The following is a 12,942-nucleotide window of genomic DNA, read 5'->3' as shown; positions in this document are numbered from 1 at the left end:
AAAGCCTCACATTTCGATCGGAGACGTTCCCCTGTGTGCCACGGAGGCAGGAGCTGCCTTTGCTACCTCCGACTGCAGAAAATAATTGCTGGCTGGCCCGATCAAGCGAGGCAAGGAGGACTTTGCTGAACGCCTAGAAATGATGCCCTTGCTTCTCCAGGGAGGCTCAGTGAGGCAGTTCAGCTCACCCTCATCCCAAAATTAGTGTGGGAGCCCCACAGAGTGTGACTGGGGAGCAGCAAGGCAGTGGCTCTGCCTTGGCAGAGGATCCTTCCCTGCCACAGCCAGCCCCGCGCGCTCGCCAAGGCTCGGCCAGGCCCTCACAGCCACCTTCTGCTCCCCTGTGGACACATGCCAGCCCTGTCTGCTGGCAGTGTTTTCTTTTTAAAGATGCGACACGCTTTCAGCCCATCCGTTTGCCTGCCATGGGATCTCTCTGAAGCGTCGGAGGACTCAGGAAAGGTCGGAGGCTGACGGAGAAGTGGGAACGCGTGAGGTTGCATTAATTTGCAGACCCGTTTTAGACAGGCTGGCAGGCCTCACCGGCGAGGGGGGGCACCCTCACTGGTAGTGTCTGGGAAGGATTTTCCGTGTGCCCTCTGAACACAGGGGGTCCCCACCAGTGCAGATCTCCAACCACAGGCACCGAGGACCAGCCTGTGCGTGGACCTGACGTGTACAAAAATACATGACCCAGTGCCAGGGCAGGCAGGAGGGACTCAGGAGGGACTCCGAAAGGCAGCAGGTGTGGTAGGACCCCCCCCCCCAGCGGCCCCACACCCCGGTTTCTGCAGGGAGAAGGGATGGGGAGCAGCAGGAGCATCCCTCGCACAGCCTGGTTTTCCCACACCACCTAGTGGGAGCCAGCATCACTACAGCGCTCCGTGGTGCTGCTCCTTGCTCCTCTGAGCCCTGGTAAGCACCTGCCCCTGTTCGGGCCCCTCTGTCACCGCTGCCAAAGTCCCGTGTCTCAGGGCAGATGTCCCCGTTATGGTCCTCTCACCCTGCCTGTTCTTGTCCCTGCCGCAGCTCACAAGCACAAGAAGCACGACACCCTGCAGCCCTGCGACACGGAGTACCCCGTCTTCGTGTACGAGCCGGCCATCAAGGAGACCAACGGGCTGATCGAGTGCGGAGATTGCCAAAAGTAAGAATTACAGCTTCCCTTTCATTCAGGCACCAGGCCACGCCGGCACCACAGCCTGGTCACAGCCCAAGAAGAGTCACCTGCTGCTGTGCCTCCCGTGTCCTGGGCTGGGGGCAGCACAAAGGGAGAACGACCACGTTACAGCTTCTCGATAGAGAAGGAAGGATTAAAGCCATCTGTTAATAAGCAGAGGTGGCTGCAGGAGGAAGGAGAGAGTGTTTAAAAAAAGAAAGTCTCTTTTCCATTCTGCAGATTTCAGAAAGGAGCTGTTTCTGTTTTTTCACGTTTCTGGCAAAAGTTTTCTCCTTAGAAGATTTTCCTTTTTGCAATGCTTTCAGCATTCCTTTCCCCTTTTTATTTTCCCTCTTTTCTGTTTTTCTACAGAAAAAAAAGGAGGGATTAGGGGAAAAAAAGAAGTGTTAAACCAAAAGAAAGCAAAACAAGGGGAACCTTTTTTACTTTCCGTTTTCATTTTAAGAGAACGAGCAGTCAAAACTAACAGAAAAGTCATTGTGAAAAGAGGCCATTTTCAGCAGTTGCGTAGCACCATCAGTAATCATGCGTGGAAGGGTGAAAGGAGGATGAAATTTCCACTGGTCCAGCTTTTCCTAACGTGCTGTTACGTAGACCCGCACAGAGGAGACCAAACAGATCTGACTGGAATCCCTCATAAAGAAAAGAAAAGCCTTACCTGCCTTGGGTCTTGGACCGACTGCAGGAAAGAATTAAAGGTCAAGAAAACAGCCTGTGCTAGTCAGCACTGCTTTATGAAAAATGGGCCTTGCTGTGCGTTGTCAGAGAGCAGAGAGTGGGTTTGGTGACAAAGGGAGCTGTGTCGGTGCTGTAACCTCTGGGAAGAGCCAGAGCAGTCATGCCCCAGGCAGACCTGTTTGTGCCTAACACTGTCCCTGCACAGACCAGCCTTGCCTTGCTGCGGGGCACAGGTCGGTGCCTTGCCCCAGCGGACACACGGCCTGATTCATATTCACCTCTAGAGGTGAACACAAAGAGCCCTGTAAGCTAGAAGGAGAGGCTGGGCAGTGAGCACCCAGGGAAACAGGGCAGGTCTCCAGCGTGGTTGGGGTGGTCAGGGCAGCCTCACAAACCTCTATGGCCACAGCCCGATCCAGAAGCCCTCTTCCTTGGCTGAGAGCAGGAACAGGAGAGACACAGATGAGTCATCAGGCAGGGGTGACACAGGACGATGAGTGCAACCACGTGGCCACGGGCACAGCAGCCTCCTGTGTGCAGAGCCACGCCTGAGCTGCCCACTCACACACACGTGCGTGCACACTCATGCACTAAGCCACACACGTGGCCAAAACACGTGGCTGCCCTTCTGCCCTGACCACAGGAGCCCTCCAGCTCCCACACAGCCTGCAGCCCCTCATGCAGGCCCTCACGTGGATGCCCTGGGGCAAATGCTTGCATCCAGGAACATCCTCGCCTGCACGTGCCCATCACCGAGCCTTTCTGTTTGTCTCATGGGGAGGGGAAGGGAAAGACAGACTGTTGGCTGCAAACTGAAGCTTTACAGGGAGACTAAGCACCAGGTGGCCAGTCCTGTCACACAGGTGTAATGCGTGATGTTACTGAGCTCCTCCATTTGTCTCTCACTTAACATGAAATTTAGCAGAACTCTGCCCCCTGAGGATCACAGCGTGCACACAGCCTCACGTTCTGCAGGCACATGTGTACATACACGTTGGCTGGGCACTGGCACACCTCCACGTGAAGCCAGGCCTTCTTACACATGATCCTCTGAGACGTGCTGCCCCACTCCAGTGTGCCTGGGGAGGGCCTCTACTGGGTTTTGCTTGTTTTTTTGGTTGGTTGGGTTTTTGGTTCCGATTTTGGCTTTTCTGCTGTGCAGAGTTGTACCGAGCCAGCTGGGTGCTTCCTGAGGACAGGAAGGTGTGCACTGCTCCTCTCCTGCCTTCTGCTGACACCCCCTTCCAAGCTTCTCTGTTCCTTTGGCCTTATTTGCTAGGGTGAACAGGGCCAGGCAATGCCAGGGCCATGCCGGGGAGGGCTGCGATTTCTCTGGTGCGCTCTTTTTTCCACAGGATGTTTGTGGCACAGCAGATTGCCAGCAGCAACCTGCTGCTCCTCGTCACGGATGCTGCTTGCGACTGCAACATCTTCCCACCTGTCCTGCTGGATGCGAAAGAAGTCAAATATATCCTTCTGCTTGCCCTGGGGCTCTGGGTTTGCTAGAGTGGAAAGCGTGTGGTAATTCCCACAGGGAAAGGGGTGGAGGGCATAGCTCGGCTTGTGGGCCAGCCAGGAGGCAGGGGAATGGAGCCAGTGTGAGGGAGAGGAGGCAACAGTCCTGCTGCTGGAGCCCAGCCTCCCACCGCGGGGCAGCCCCCAGCTCCGTGCTGTTTTGCCATTTGTAGCTGCCGGCCATTCCTTGCCTTTCTCTAGCACTTAGCGGCATCCCCAGCCCATGTACCTGCAGCACCGCAGCAGGGAGGTGGCTGCCCGGCCCCGGTCCTCCCCTGTCCCCGAGGCTGTCCATTTCCCCAGGGGAAATGCCCCAGGGCCCCATCTCTGTGTGCGGCACTCATGCCCCTTCCTTCTCCCCTGCCCGTGTCCTTAACCGCCCCGCACATAACGCCTCCGTGAAGTGCGACCGGATGCGCTCCCAGAAGCTGAGGCGGCGCCCGGACACGTGCCACGCGTTTCACCCCGAGGTACGGCCACAGGGCATCGTGGCAGGCGGGAGAACACAGGGGCTGGGCTTCCCCCGACCCTGGGCACCGTGGCTGTGCACACACGTCCCATCCCCTCTTCCTGCATGCATCGTGCCTGTTTTGTGCCCATCCCAAGATGCAGCCTGGTGGATCCCCAAGGGGCTTCCTCACAGGAGGACATCACACTAGTGACACCTGGGCAGGGCTTGAGCTCCAGTGGTGGTGGGCTTTTGGGTGTCCTCAAACCATCCCTCAGCACGCCTTCCTTCAGGCTGTGCTACATAGCTTCTGCAGCCCCTGCTCTCCCTCCCAAAAGCAAGGGGGGCACTCCCACCATGCCACCATGGCAGCAGGCACGCTGATACCTCGTCTTCTCTGTCCCCCAGGAAAACGCCCAGGACTGCGGCGGCGCTGCCGAGCTCTCTGTCTCTCTGACGCTGCTCCTCCTGCCCCTGGCACTGCTCCTGCGGTGACACTGCCCGCGGCAGGGACACGGCGAGGGACAGGGCTGCGGGAGGAGAGGAGACAGGGCCACCTTTGGGGACGCCCTGTGTGACTCCCTGCAGCTCCAAGGACAGCAGGGGTGGCCAGCACGGCTCAGACACGTGTCGCACGTCCCTGTGGCCCTGCCTGTCTCATGGCCATGGTGGAGCAGTGTGCCCTGTGAGGCAGAGGGCTCTGCCGGGCAGCTCTTGCCTTAGGAGAGCAGGCGGGCAAGAGACCCTGGTTGCTGCTGCTCATAAGAGCTGCCGGGATTTTGAGCACCCAGCTGCGGGGGCCAACATCTCCTGGTCTTGGGGTGTTCATCAACCAGGACCCCAGGCTCAGAACATGGCTCCAGCCCCGAGCTGCACTAACTGCACCCGCAGCTGGACCACGGGGGATGGCACAGCTGGACTGGAGCTGCAGCTCTGCTGAGGGGAACACTGCACTCGCAGCATCCAGATACATCTCCAGGCATGGGCTTGCCTTGAGAAAGGGGCTGTGTGTGACCTGCCGAAGCAGCAGGAGGTGCCCCCTGCCTGCTGGTTTCACGGCAGGAGCAGCTCGGGTATGGGCACTGTTCCCTTGGAGCAGCGCTGCTCTGCCCAGGGAGGCTGCCCGTGGTTGTCCAGGGGTGAGCAGCCCCTGCCCTGAGCCTGGCATTCCCGGCTGGGGTGCACAGGCCCTTTGTCACAGAGCTTTATGAACAAGGGGTGGGGAGCACCCATTTTTCTTCTCTTTTTGTATGAACCGCTCCGTACCACCTCATTAAAAAAAAAAAAAAAAAAGTGTATTTTATATAGATACTGAAGTTTCATCACGTCACGTTTGGTGCTAAATGCAGCCCGACATCCCAGGAACCCCTCTCCCTGCCAAACTTATGGGAATGAGGTGCAGGTGGAGGGAGCTGCATGGGCAGGAACCCCCAGACGCACCCCCAGGTGTACTGGGGCCATGGGACGCTGCCCCTCCTACCAGTGGCTCCTAGCGGGGCCCTTTGAGGCCAGTGGGTGGCTGGCTTTGCTTTCCCAGAGGGGTGTCACAGCAAAGAGGAGAGGAGCGACTGCAGTACTGGGAGTGATTCAGGCTCTGGAGGGAGATTTGATTTCCATCCTGCAGCTCCAGTGACCTTATCAGAGTCAGACGCAGCCGAGGAAAATGAAGACAGTGCGGGAGGAGAAGAGGCTCTGTCAAACCCAAGTTGTTCAGAGCTCAGGCTCAGCTCCCTGCTGGCAGGACCAGCTACCCAGGGCTCGGTGCTGCTGCCCTTGGCGAGGGTGACCTCGCTGTCAGAAGGGATAACGGCCCCAGCTCCACGCAGCTTAACGAAATTGTGTCAGCACACATTGCCCTGCCGTGGTTGATTTCAGGTGCATTAATCCACAGCAAACACGGTCCCATGAACAGAGCTGCGCTGGGAGAGTAAAGGCGTGAATCACACCCAGCTCGGTTTCTTCAGACAGTGCATGGGTTTTAACTGGAGGGAACAGGACAGAGGTGAGAACCCCATTATTTCTTAAACTAATAACTAAGGGTAGAGGCTTGCCTTTAAGACCTGACCTTAAACCCACGGCGGCACTGGGAGACGGGAGAAACGTCCCATCGAGTGCCCGCAGCCACATCTGGGTGCTGCCACCTGCCATGAGAGACGCTGTGAGCATCAGCACGCGCTCCCCACCTCGAGTCACGCTACCAAGCTCGTGACAGAGCAAAGGTGGTGACTGGACCTTCAGGTATGACCAGACACGGGTGACTTCATGCTACAGAAAATCATTTACATTAGCTGTTTGCAGCTGGGAGAGGGCAGAGAAGCAGCAGCTTTCCAGCAGGCTGGCCTGAGTCAGCTTGTATGTAGCAAGGGCCAGGCAGATCCCAGACTGGGGGCAGCGAGGGGCGGTATGTGCCAGAAGGGCAGGCGAAGGACCCATCTGACAGCCCTGCTCGCTTTTACGCACACCTCTTAGGCCAGAGCCCCAGGATATTTTCCAGGATGCTTTTTCCAGGGGAGCCCAGCTCCGACCAGCTGCAAGGCAAACTCGAACGCGCACAGGTCCAGCATGGCTGGAGTCAAACACAAAGGTACCTATAACAATTTGCCTCTGTCAGGGAAACACATCATTGCTCTGGGAACACAGCCAGGCATATGATTTTTCTCATCTCGTTTACAACCGGAGCAGTTCAGTTTTTACGCCAGCTGTGAGCAGCCTCTGTGCCCAGTTGTTATGTGCCAGCGCTGAAGCTGCTAAAAAACAAGATCAGCTTGAATCTCCAGGGCAAACACCTCCGGGCTCGGAAGCAGCAATAGCTCTGGTGTTCAAACATGAGCGTTACGTGAGGGGAGAAAGGCAAAAGCGAAGTTCTGAGCTAGTTCTGGAATCACCAGAGTTAAGGCTGAGCAGGCAAAGTCTTCTTGTGTGCACACAAGGTATACCAGGGTAACTGCTCACTCACAAACAGCCCCCGTCCCCAAGGCCTCCCTTCCTGGGGTGAACAGGATGGTCCACACCAAGGAACCGGCCCCACAAGGCTGCCCAGATGATGCTGGGCAGAGGAGATCCTGCTGCGCCTTTCCTATCTGCCCTTTGCTGAAATACTCGAGGATGACCACACGTGGTGCTGCCATGAGATCAAGTCTGGTATTCCTTCATCTGTAGCAATTCCAATCTACGGATCTCCTCGAAGGAGCTGATTTTTTTTTTTTTAAGGAACTTTATTCAAAGCACATCAGCTGGCGCTCAGCACTTCTGGAGATCAGCCTTGAGAACTGGGACTTGAGCACTAAAGACAAATATAGAAGTACTGACCAGCAGGAGAGGTTGGCTCGAACAGATTGCTTGATGGCACACAGCAGGCACGGGAATAAAATAATAAAAGGAAAAAAAAAAAACTTGGTTTTGCAGGGAAGCCTCTAACAGCTTCAACCAAAACAAACTCAGCTCCTTCATCCTGATCATGCATTTAACTTAATTTCCAGCTCCTTTTAAAAAGTTAGGCAATGGCCTTAGATGTTCACCTTGATTGCAGTGCTTCAGTCCATGCTCAGGACAAGTTCACCCTTTGCAGTGAATGAAGCAAGTGATCCCAGGGAGATGGCAACGCATGGCCACAACTACACGCAGAAGAGGTAGGGCATAAAGTTTAGGACTGCCTATGCAACTTTCAAGTATCATTCCAATTTTTGAAAACAAAATAAACCCAATTCATCTTCAAATGCGGTAGCCTTTTTTAGTCCAACTCATGTAATCTGATGCTGAAGTTCTCCACGCTCCTTGAATTTGCTTTTATAAAAAAAATCCATCCTGAGACATCAAGCTGACACAGGTTATTTACTGGAGCTGGCTCTCATACAAGCCTCTGCAAAACATGTATCTCGCATCAAGTAACTGATAAACAGCCCCGCTGTGGATGCCCAGACTCAATGTGAACCACCACAAGAGGAGGATTAGGCATATCTTGTTGAGGCAGTTCGCAGATGTTTGCTGACAGCTGAGGAAGGGAGATTCAGGAGCACCAGGAGGAGCACTAGGCTCTGCTCCAGGCACGGGGCTGTTGGTCGGCCTCACTCCATCCCCAGCCAGACACGGCTCCTTCCCACATCTGCGTGCCAGGAGGAGACAATCAGTCCCTTACGTGGGTACAGGCTGGGAGACATTTCCTCTGCACCACTAATTCCAGCCCAGCCTTCCAGGAGAGCTCTTCCCCCCCACCCCATCTTCCTCCTCACAAGCTCTCAGGTGCTCACATGAGAAATGTTGCCCCAGGCTATTTCCCTTGGGAAGTTCAGAATAGCTGTGTGCCAGGGGATATCTTATGACAAGCAGCTTGATGAAATGGTGGCACCAGGCACACCAAGTAACACCTCCCTCCCCCGTGCCACTGCCAGTACTGTACTATAGCTGGCGACTCCAGAGAGCACAAAATGAGAGTCTAAACTAGAAAAAAAATCATGCTCCTCTGCCAATTAACACTAACTAAAAGGCAGCACGGTCCACGGACATCTTTGTCAGGCATGATGGCACACAGCGAGCAGCAGTTCAGCACTATGTGAACACGCCCTTAGGCATCAGTTTGGTTTCTGGACTTCTACCTGTAAACAGTGGGAGGGCGGAAAGCCAGCACAACTCTTTCAAGCTTCACACAGAGCAAAGACAGACCCAAGCTAGACAATATTCCATTTGGTTCTTTTATTAGCGAAGTTAAGAATACAGCAAGTAATAAGATCCCATCTTACATGGAACCATCACCGGAGTCCCCAACCATCAAAACCCCAGAATGTGCTTCATTGCTTCAACAGTAAGCAATTTTTAAAAAGAAATATACTGAACAAGGCCACTATTTAATGGGGAAGGAAAGAAGCTGTAGGTCCTAACTATTCTATGGCAATAACCTGCACACAGAGCAAGCAAGCCTCTGACTGCTGAGAGTAAGGCATTCAGGTGCCAACCTGGGAAGAGTTCTCAGCAAGAGCTACAGAAAAGTGCACAGCTAGGTTGCTTTTATTGGAACACACAAACTTCTTGAAGGGAGAGACTGACTGGGTTAAGAATAGCAGGTGGAGTACTGTGTTTCTGTAGTAGTTCTGTGCTGTGTAGGACCAGGTTACAATCACCCTTCAAGGAGTGAACGTGGGATGATCCAGGATGGAGACTGCCGCTTCTGCTGGTACTGTTACAGAGGTATCCCAAAGCGCCGTACGGACAGGTCTGATTGGGATATGCTTCCATACCGTGCTTCCCTCAGGCACCAGACTGCTTCCTGCCAGGCAACTCTACACCTTTGTCAGGGATGCCAGTGCTGCTAGCCCTTACATCCAGCTAATACTGCTCTTTATTTCATCTTAGTACCACACAGACCCGTGATAAGCTGTTTCTGGCCCTACTGGCATCCAGCGTAGTGATCCTACTGAGAACACGTCCCTCTAAGCTCACGGACTCTGCTGCAGCATCTCTTTCTGCAGCCGACCTTGCTCTCAGAGGCTTTACAAAGACTCCAGTCGAGGGGTGAAGCCTTAATATCCACCAGTCAACTTTACGAAGGCATTCTGCTTCTATTTGACTCCATTAGGCAAAGTAACTCCCCGAAACACTCAGTAATACCCAGCATACTAGAAGATCTTCACAATCTACATTTTTTCCCCTTGAAGGACAAAAAAATCAAATTCGTATTTTATTAAAAAAAACCAACCCTTTTACCTCCCTTCTTTGTGAACTACAGCATTTTATGAGCTGTTTAACTCATCACGAGATGTAATTGCTCTGAATTTCCAACTAAACGCTCCAAGCAATACCTGTGCCATAACAAACAAAACGTTCAAGTTTCATCTTACAACTCCAAAGATTCTCCTTCAGTCTGGCTTCTGACTAGGCTCCAAAGATCAAGCTACATCAATTAAGCAAGAGAAGGGTATATACCTCCCCTTATATAGGAGGTGTGTCTGCTCCACAGCAATCCAACTGAACTCTTAGTTTCAGGTTTAAGAAATACCAGCAGTCCCATTGCTAAAGCACAGATGGGAAGCAGACCTAAGGAAAAAAAATGGTACTGCATTGGGCTGATTGTGGATTTTTCCTCCTAAAAAGAAAAACCTGCAAAAACTTCCTTGGCATATGGAGCCTGACACATGAGAAGGTAATGTGCTTGAGGTCTGCAGTAACTGTTAACTCCAAGCCTTGGAGCACACAGCTTCCTCTTTCCAGTCAATCTTAACCCCATCTCTGTTTCCCCTCACATGCTCAACTATCTTTTGACAAGTGCATTACCATCATTTGTTCAGACAAAACAGGGCAGGACTCAGACGGCAGCCATCTACTCAACAGGGGTCTTTGGGTATAGGCAGGCACTGATGGAGTGGGACCTTTTGCCATTTCGCGTGCAGTTATCCCATCATGCTCCGATTCATATGATGAGAACCAAAACAACTTACTGTAAGATCCAAAACTATATTGGCCAAGCAAGCTTGGAAGGCAGTTGTCCCACACAGTTAAGCAGAGCATAGATGGATCTTTCAAGTTACTTGAGTAAAACTGGCTAACACTGTGACCCAAATGACAACATGATTAATCCAGCCTTCACAACCCTTGTGTACACATACTGAGCCTACTCCAAGTGCTGGCCAGGACCCCACACTGCCCAGGGGCATGCCCAGGGCATGCTGGCAAAAACGCAGGGCCAACATGCTTCACTCCTGGGAATTTTACCTGGTCCTCCTGCAATCATTCATTTTGTGCAAAATTGAAACAGTGTGTGGTACTTGCATGTTGCATTCTTTACAAAAACCCTTTTCCCCCCACCCATTGTTTAAAACATTTATATAAATTTATTTAAACAGAAAGTTAGAAATCTTATTTACAATTTGCTTTTCTCCCAAAAGAGCATCTAAAATCAACTCCCAAACCCTCCAAGAGGATATAAATTTAACCTCAATTTTTTTTTTAAAAAAAAAAAGGAAACTGCTAAGCTATCCCTCCCCACTTCTACAAATAAATATGGCATTGAACAGAAGCCGATTTGGAAAGGGTCCTCTGTAGCTCAATCTGTAGATCCCAAGAATAAATTAGGGTTTCAGAATTTCCTGGTCTTCAAATTGATTCATTCCATTGCTTGAGGTATAGAATTTATCTTGATTAGTCAGAATCCCCATGAAGCTCCGTGCTCCATCAGCTGAAACTTGGATTCTTCTTAGGTATTCATTTCACTAGCCTGTATGCTTCAACCGCGCTTGCGGTGCTGTTTTGGTTATGACCTTGGGCTGAAGCCTAGTTTTACTGCATCCCCTCTTCTTCTGTGCAGCCTCCTCCGACCGTGAAACGGAACTCCTGGAGGTTCGAAACCCCGTGGAAATGCACAAAAGCGCCAGCCACTACAAAGACGTGGAACAGCTGATGGGAGTGGAACTGTGGAAGACAAAACACTTGTGTTCAGCCAGGGTACTTTGAGTACTAGGGGCTACCCTGTCTCCAAAAAAGCCATACATTCAGCTGAAGTACACAGTAACACGTAGCAGTACCTCAAACCACAAGCTGCAGAAGTAAGCTGTGTGTTAAGCCCATCCCTCTCCTACCATTAGCAAAAGGATCAAATTCTCCACACGCACATCCCCACACCTTTTTCCTTCAGTCATCTGAATCAGCTGATCAATCAACGTATACACTACGTAAATGCTATAGCGTATCTTTGTTAAGGGACAGGAATAACTTCAAAGTTTTGGGCAAAAGTCTTAAAAATAATACTATTTTTTTTAATTAGCTCCTCAACAACACTGGTTGGTTGTTGATAAAAAGGGCTACTTCATACAGCTAACGCATACAAACTCTGCTCTGGTCACAGGTATAAGTTTTACCAACTAGATTTTCAGAACATTATTTTACTTCTCTGCCACAAAGAAACAGAGCAGAAAAAACGGTATTATGTGAAAACATAGAAACAACCAGATGTTCTCAATGAATGCCCAGGATGCTATTGATTGTAATCCAGCAAAATGAAAACCATGAAGGGGCTACATGACAAAGCACAGCCTTGTTCTAGGGAAGCCATACCAATATGGATAATGCTCCAAAAATTTCCATAAACGTGTATTTGTAGGCTCCATGGGAAGCTTGGAAAAGAGCTGGTGGTACACCAGTGCTCCTGGATCATATCTTACTATTGTAACAATGTTTAGTTTGGCCATTTAAATTATAAGTCACCGATGTTTACACCTAGCAAACTGGGGCCATGCAAAAGTTACTAACAACCCAGGGCTTACTCTCACTTCTAGTCTTTAAGGGCCTTAAACTATTTTAATGGAAGCACAATTACCTGACATCTCTTCCCAAAGGTCCGCCTCCCTCTCATCTCTACTCATATTCCACTCAATTTTTCTTCGCATCTTTCCCACAGATCTCTATGACAGTCTTCATGACCCTAGCCCTCCTCCCAGGTTTTACTCCCTACCCACTTGCCCACACCACCTTTCTTTCTTCTGGGCCAGAGATCCCCTCCAAAGTTTTATCGGTTCTATCCAGTATTTCCCCTGGCCTCACAAAATGAGAAGCCAGACATGGTGAAGATATGAAAGAAACAAGAAGGTTTGCAAAGTTTCTTATCAACCTATTAAAGCTATCTAGCACATGTGCTGGGCTGAACTTGTATAGCAGCAGTTAACTCAGACCAGCTAGCCTGTGATAACTCTACACGAGAGGCACTAGGTAAGCTGGGCTCAGAGCGCCCACAGTTGTTTGGCCCCTTAAGATCTGTATGTCTGGTGCAGTGGTTTAGTACTTGCAATAATAAGAAAACACCACTGATACAACATCCTCCAGCCTCAAGGGGAACCAGCTTTCACATTGGTCTCCTCATCCAGTCATTCCGTAGACTCACCCAGATGTCACACTTGCCAGGGAAGAATCTCTCCGGGATGCGGGCAGCATAGAGTGCAGCACCAGTGATGTACAGGCATGCCATGAGTGCCAGCCAGCCTATCTGCCCCATAGTGGCTGCTTTCAGGAGCCCCTCAGAGATGACAAAGTGCAGGGTGGGAATAACCCCACTAAGACCCAGACCTAGAAATACTCCTGGGAGGTAAAGAAAATGTGGGAGAGTCAGCTTTGAACACACTGGCAGTGAAGGGAGACAAAA

General features: G+C 51.5%; 2 protein-coding genes across 5 annotated transcripts in view; one reads left to right on the top strand and one right to left on the bottom strand.

Moving 5' to 3' along the window:
- Positions 1-4,368, top strand: part of CACNA2D4 (calcium voltage-gated channel auxiliary subunit alpha2delta 4) — a 135,683-nt gene extending 131,315 nt beyond the window's left edge. Inside the window, exons 36-39 of the mRNA XM_083821291.1 lie at positions 1,030-1,147; positions 3,214-3,326; positions 3,761-3,843; positions 4,230-4,368. Of these exons, the coding sequence (XP_083677417.1) occupies positions 1,030-1,147; positions 3,214-3,326; positions 3,761-3,843; positions 4,230-4,316 (401 nt within the window). The 3' untranslated portion in view covers positions 4,317-4,368. The remainder of the gene's footprint in view (positions 1-1,029; positions 1,148-3,213; positions 3,327-3,760; positions 3,844-4,229) is intronic.
- A 4,127-nt stretch (positions 4,369-8,495) lies between these two features.
- ADIPOR2 (adiponectin receptor 2) overlaps positions 8,496-12,942 on the bottom strand; it is a 45,633-nt gene continuing 41,186 nt past the window's right edge. For 3 of the 4 annotated variants that reach the window (XM_083821301.1, XM_083821302.1, XM_083821303.1), the window contains exons 7-8: positions 12,685-12,878; positions 8,496-11,219 (exon numbers count right to left, since the gene is read on the bottom strand). In XM_083821301.1, the coding sequence (XP_083677427.1) occupies positions 11,088-11,219; positions 12,685-12,878 (326 nt within the window). In that variant the 3' untranslated portion in view covers positions 8,496-11,087. The remainder of the gene's footprint in view (positions 11,220-12,684; positions 12,879-12,942) is intronic. The other variant, XM_083821304.1, reaches the window with a different exon arrangement.

Source organism: Anser anser (assembly GCF_964211835.1).
Source record: "Anser anser genome assembly, chromosome: 1".
Lineage (NCBI taxonomy): Eukaryota > Metazoa > Chordata > Aves > Anseriformes > Anatidae > Anser > Anser anser.
The sequence above is the reverse complement of the archived record's forward strand: the minus strand, read 5'-3'. Positions and strand labels throughout refer to the sequence as shown.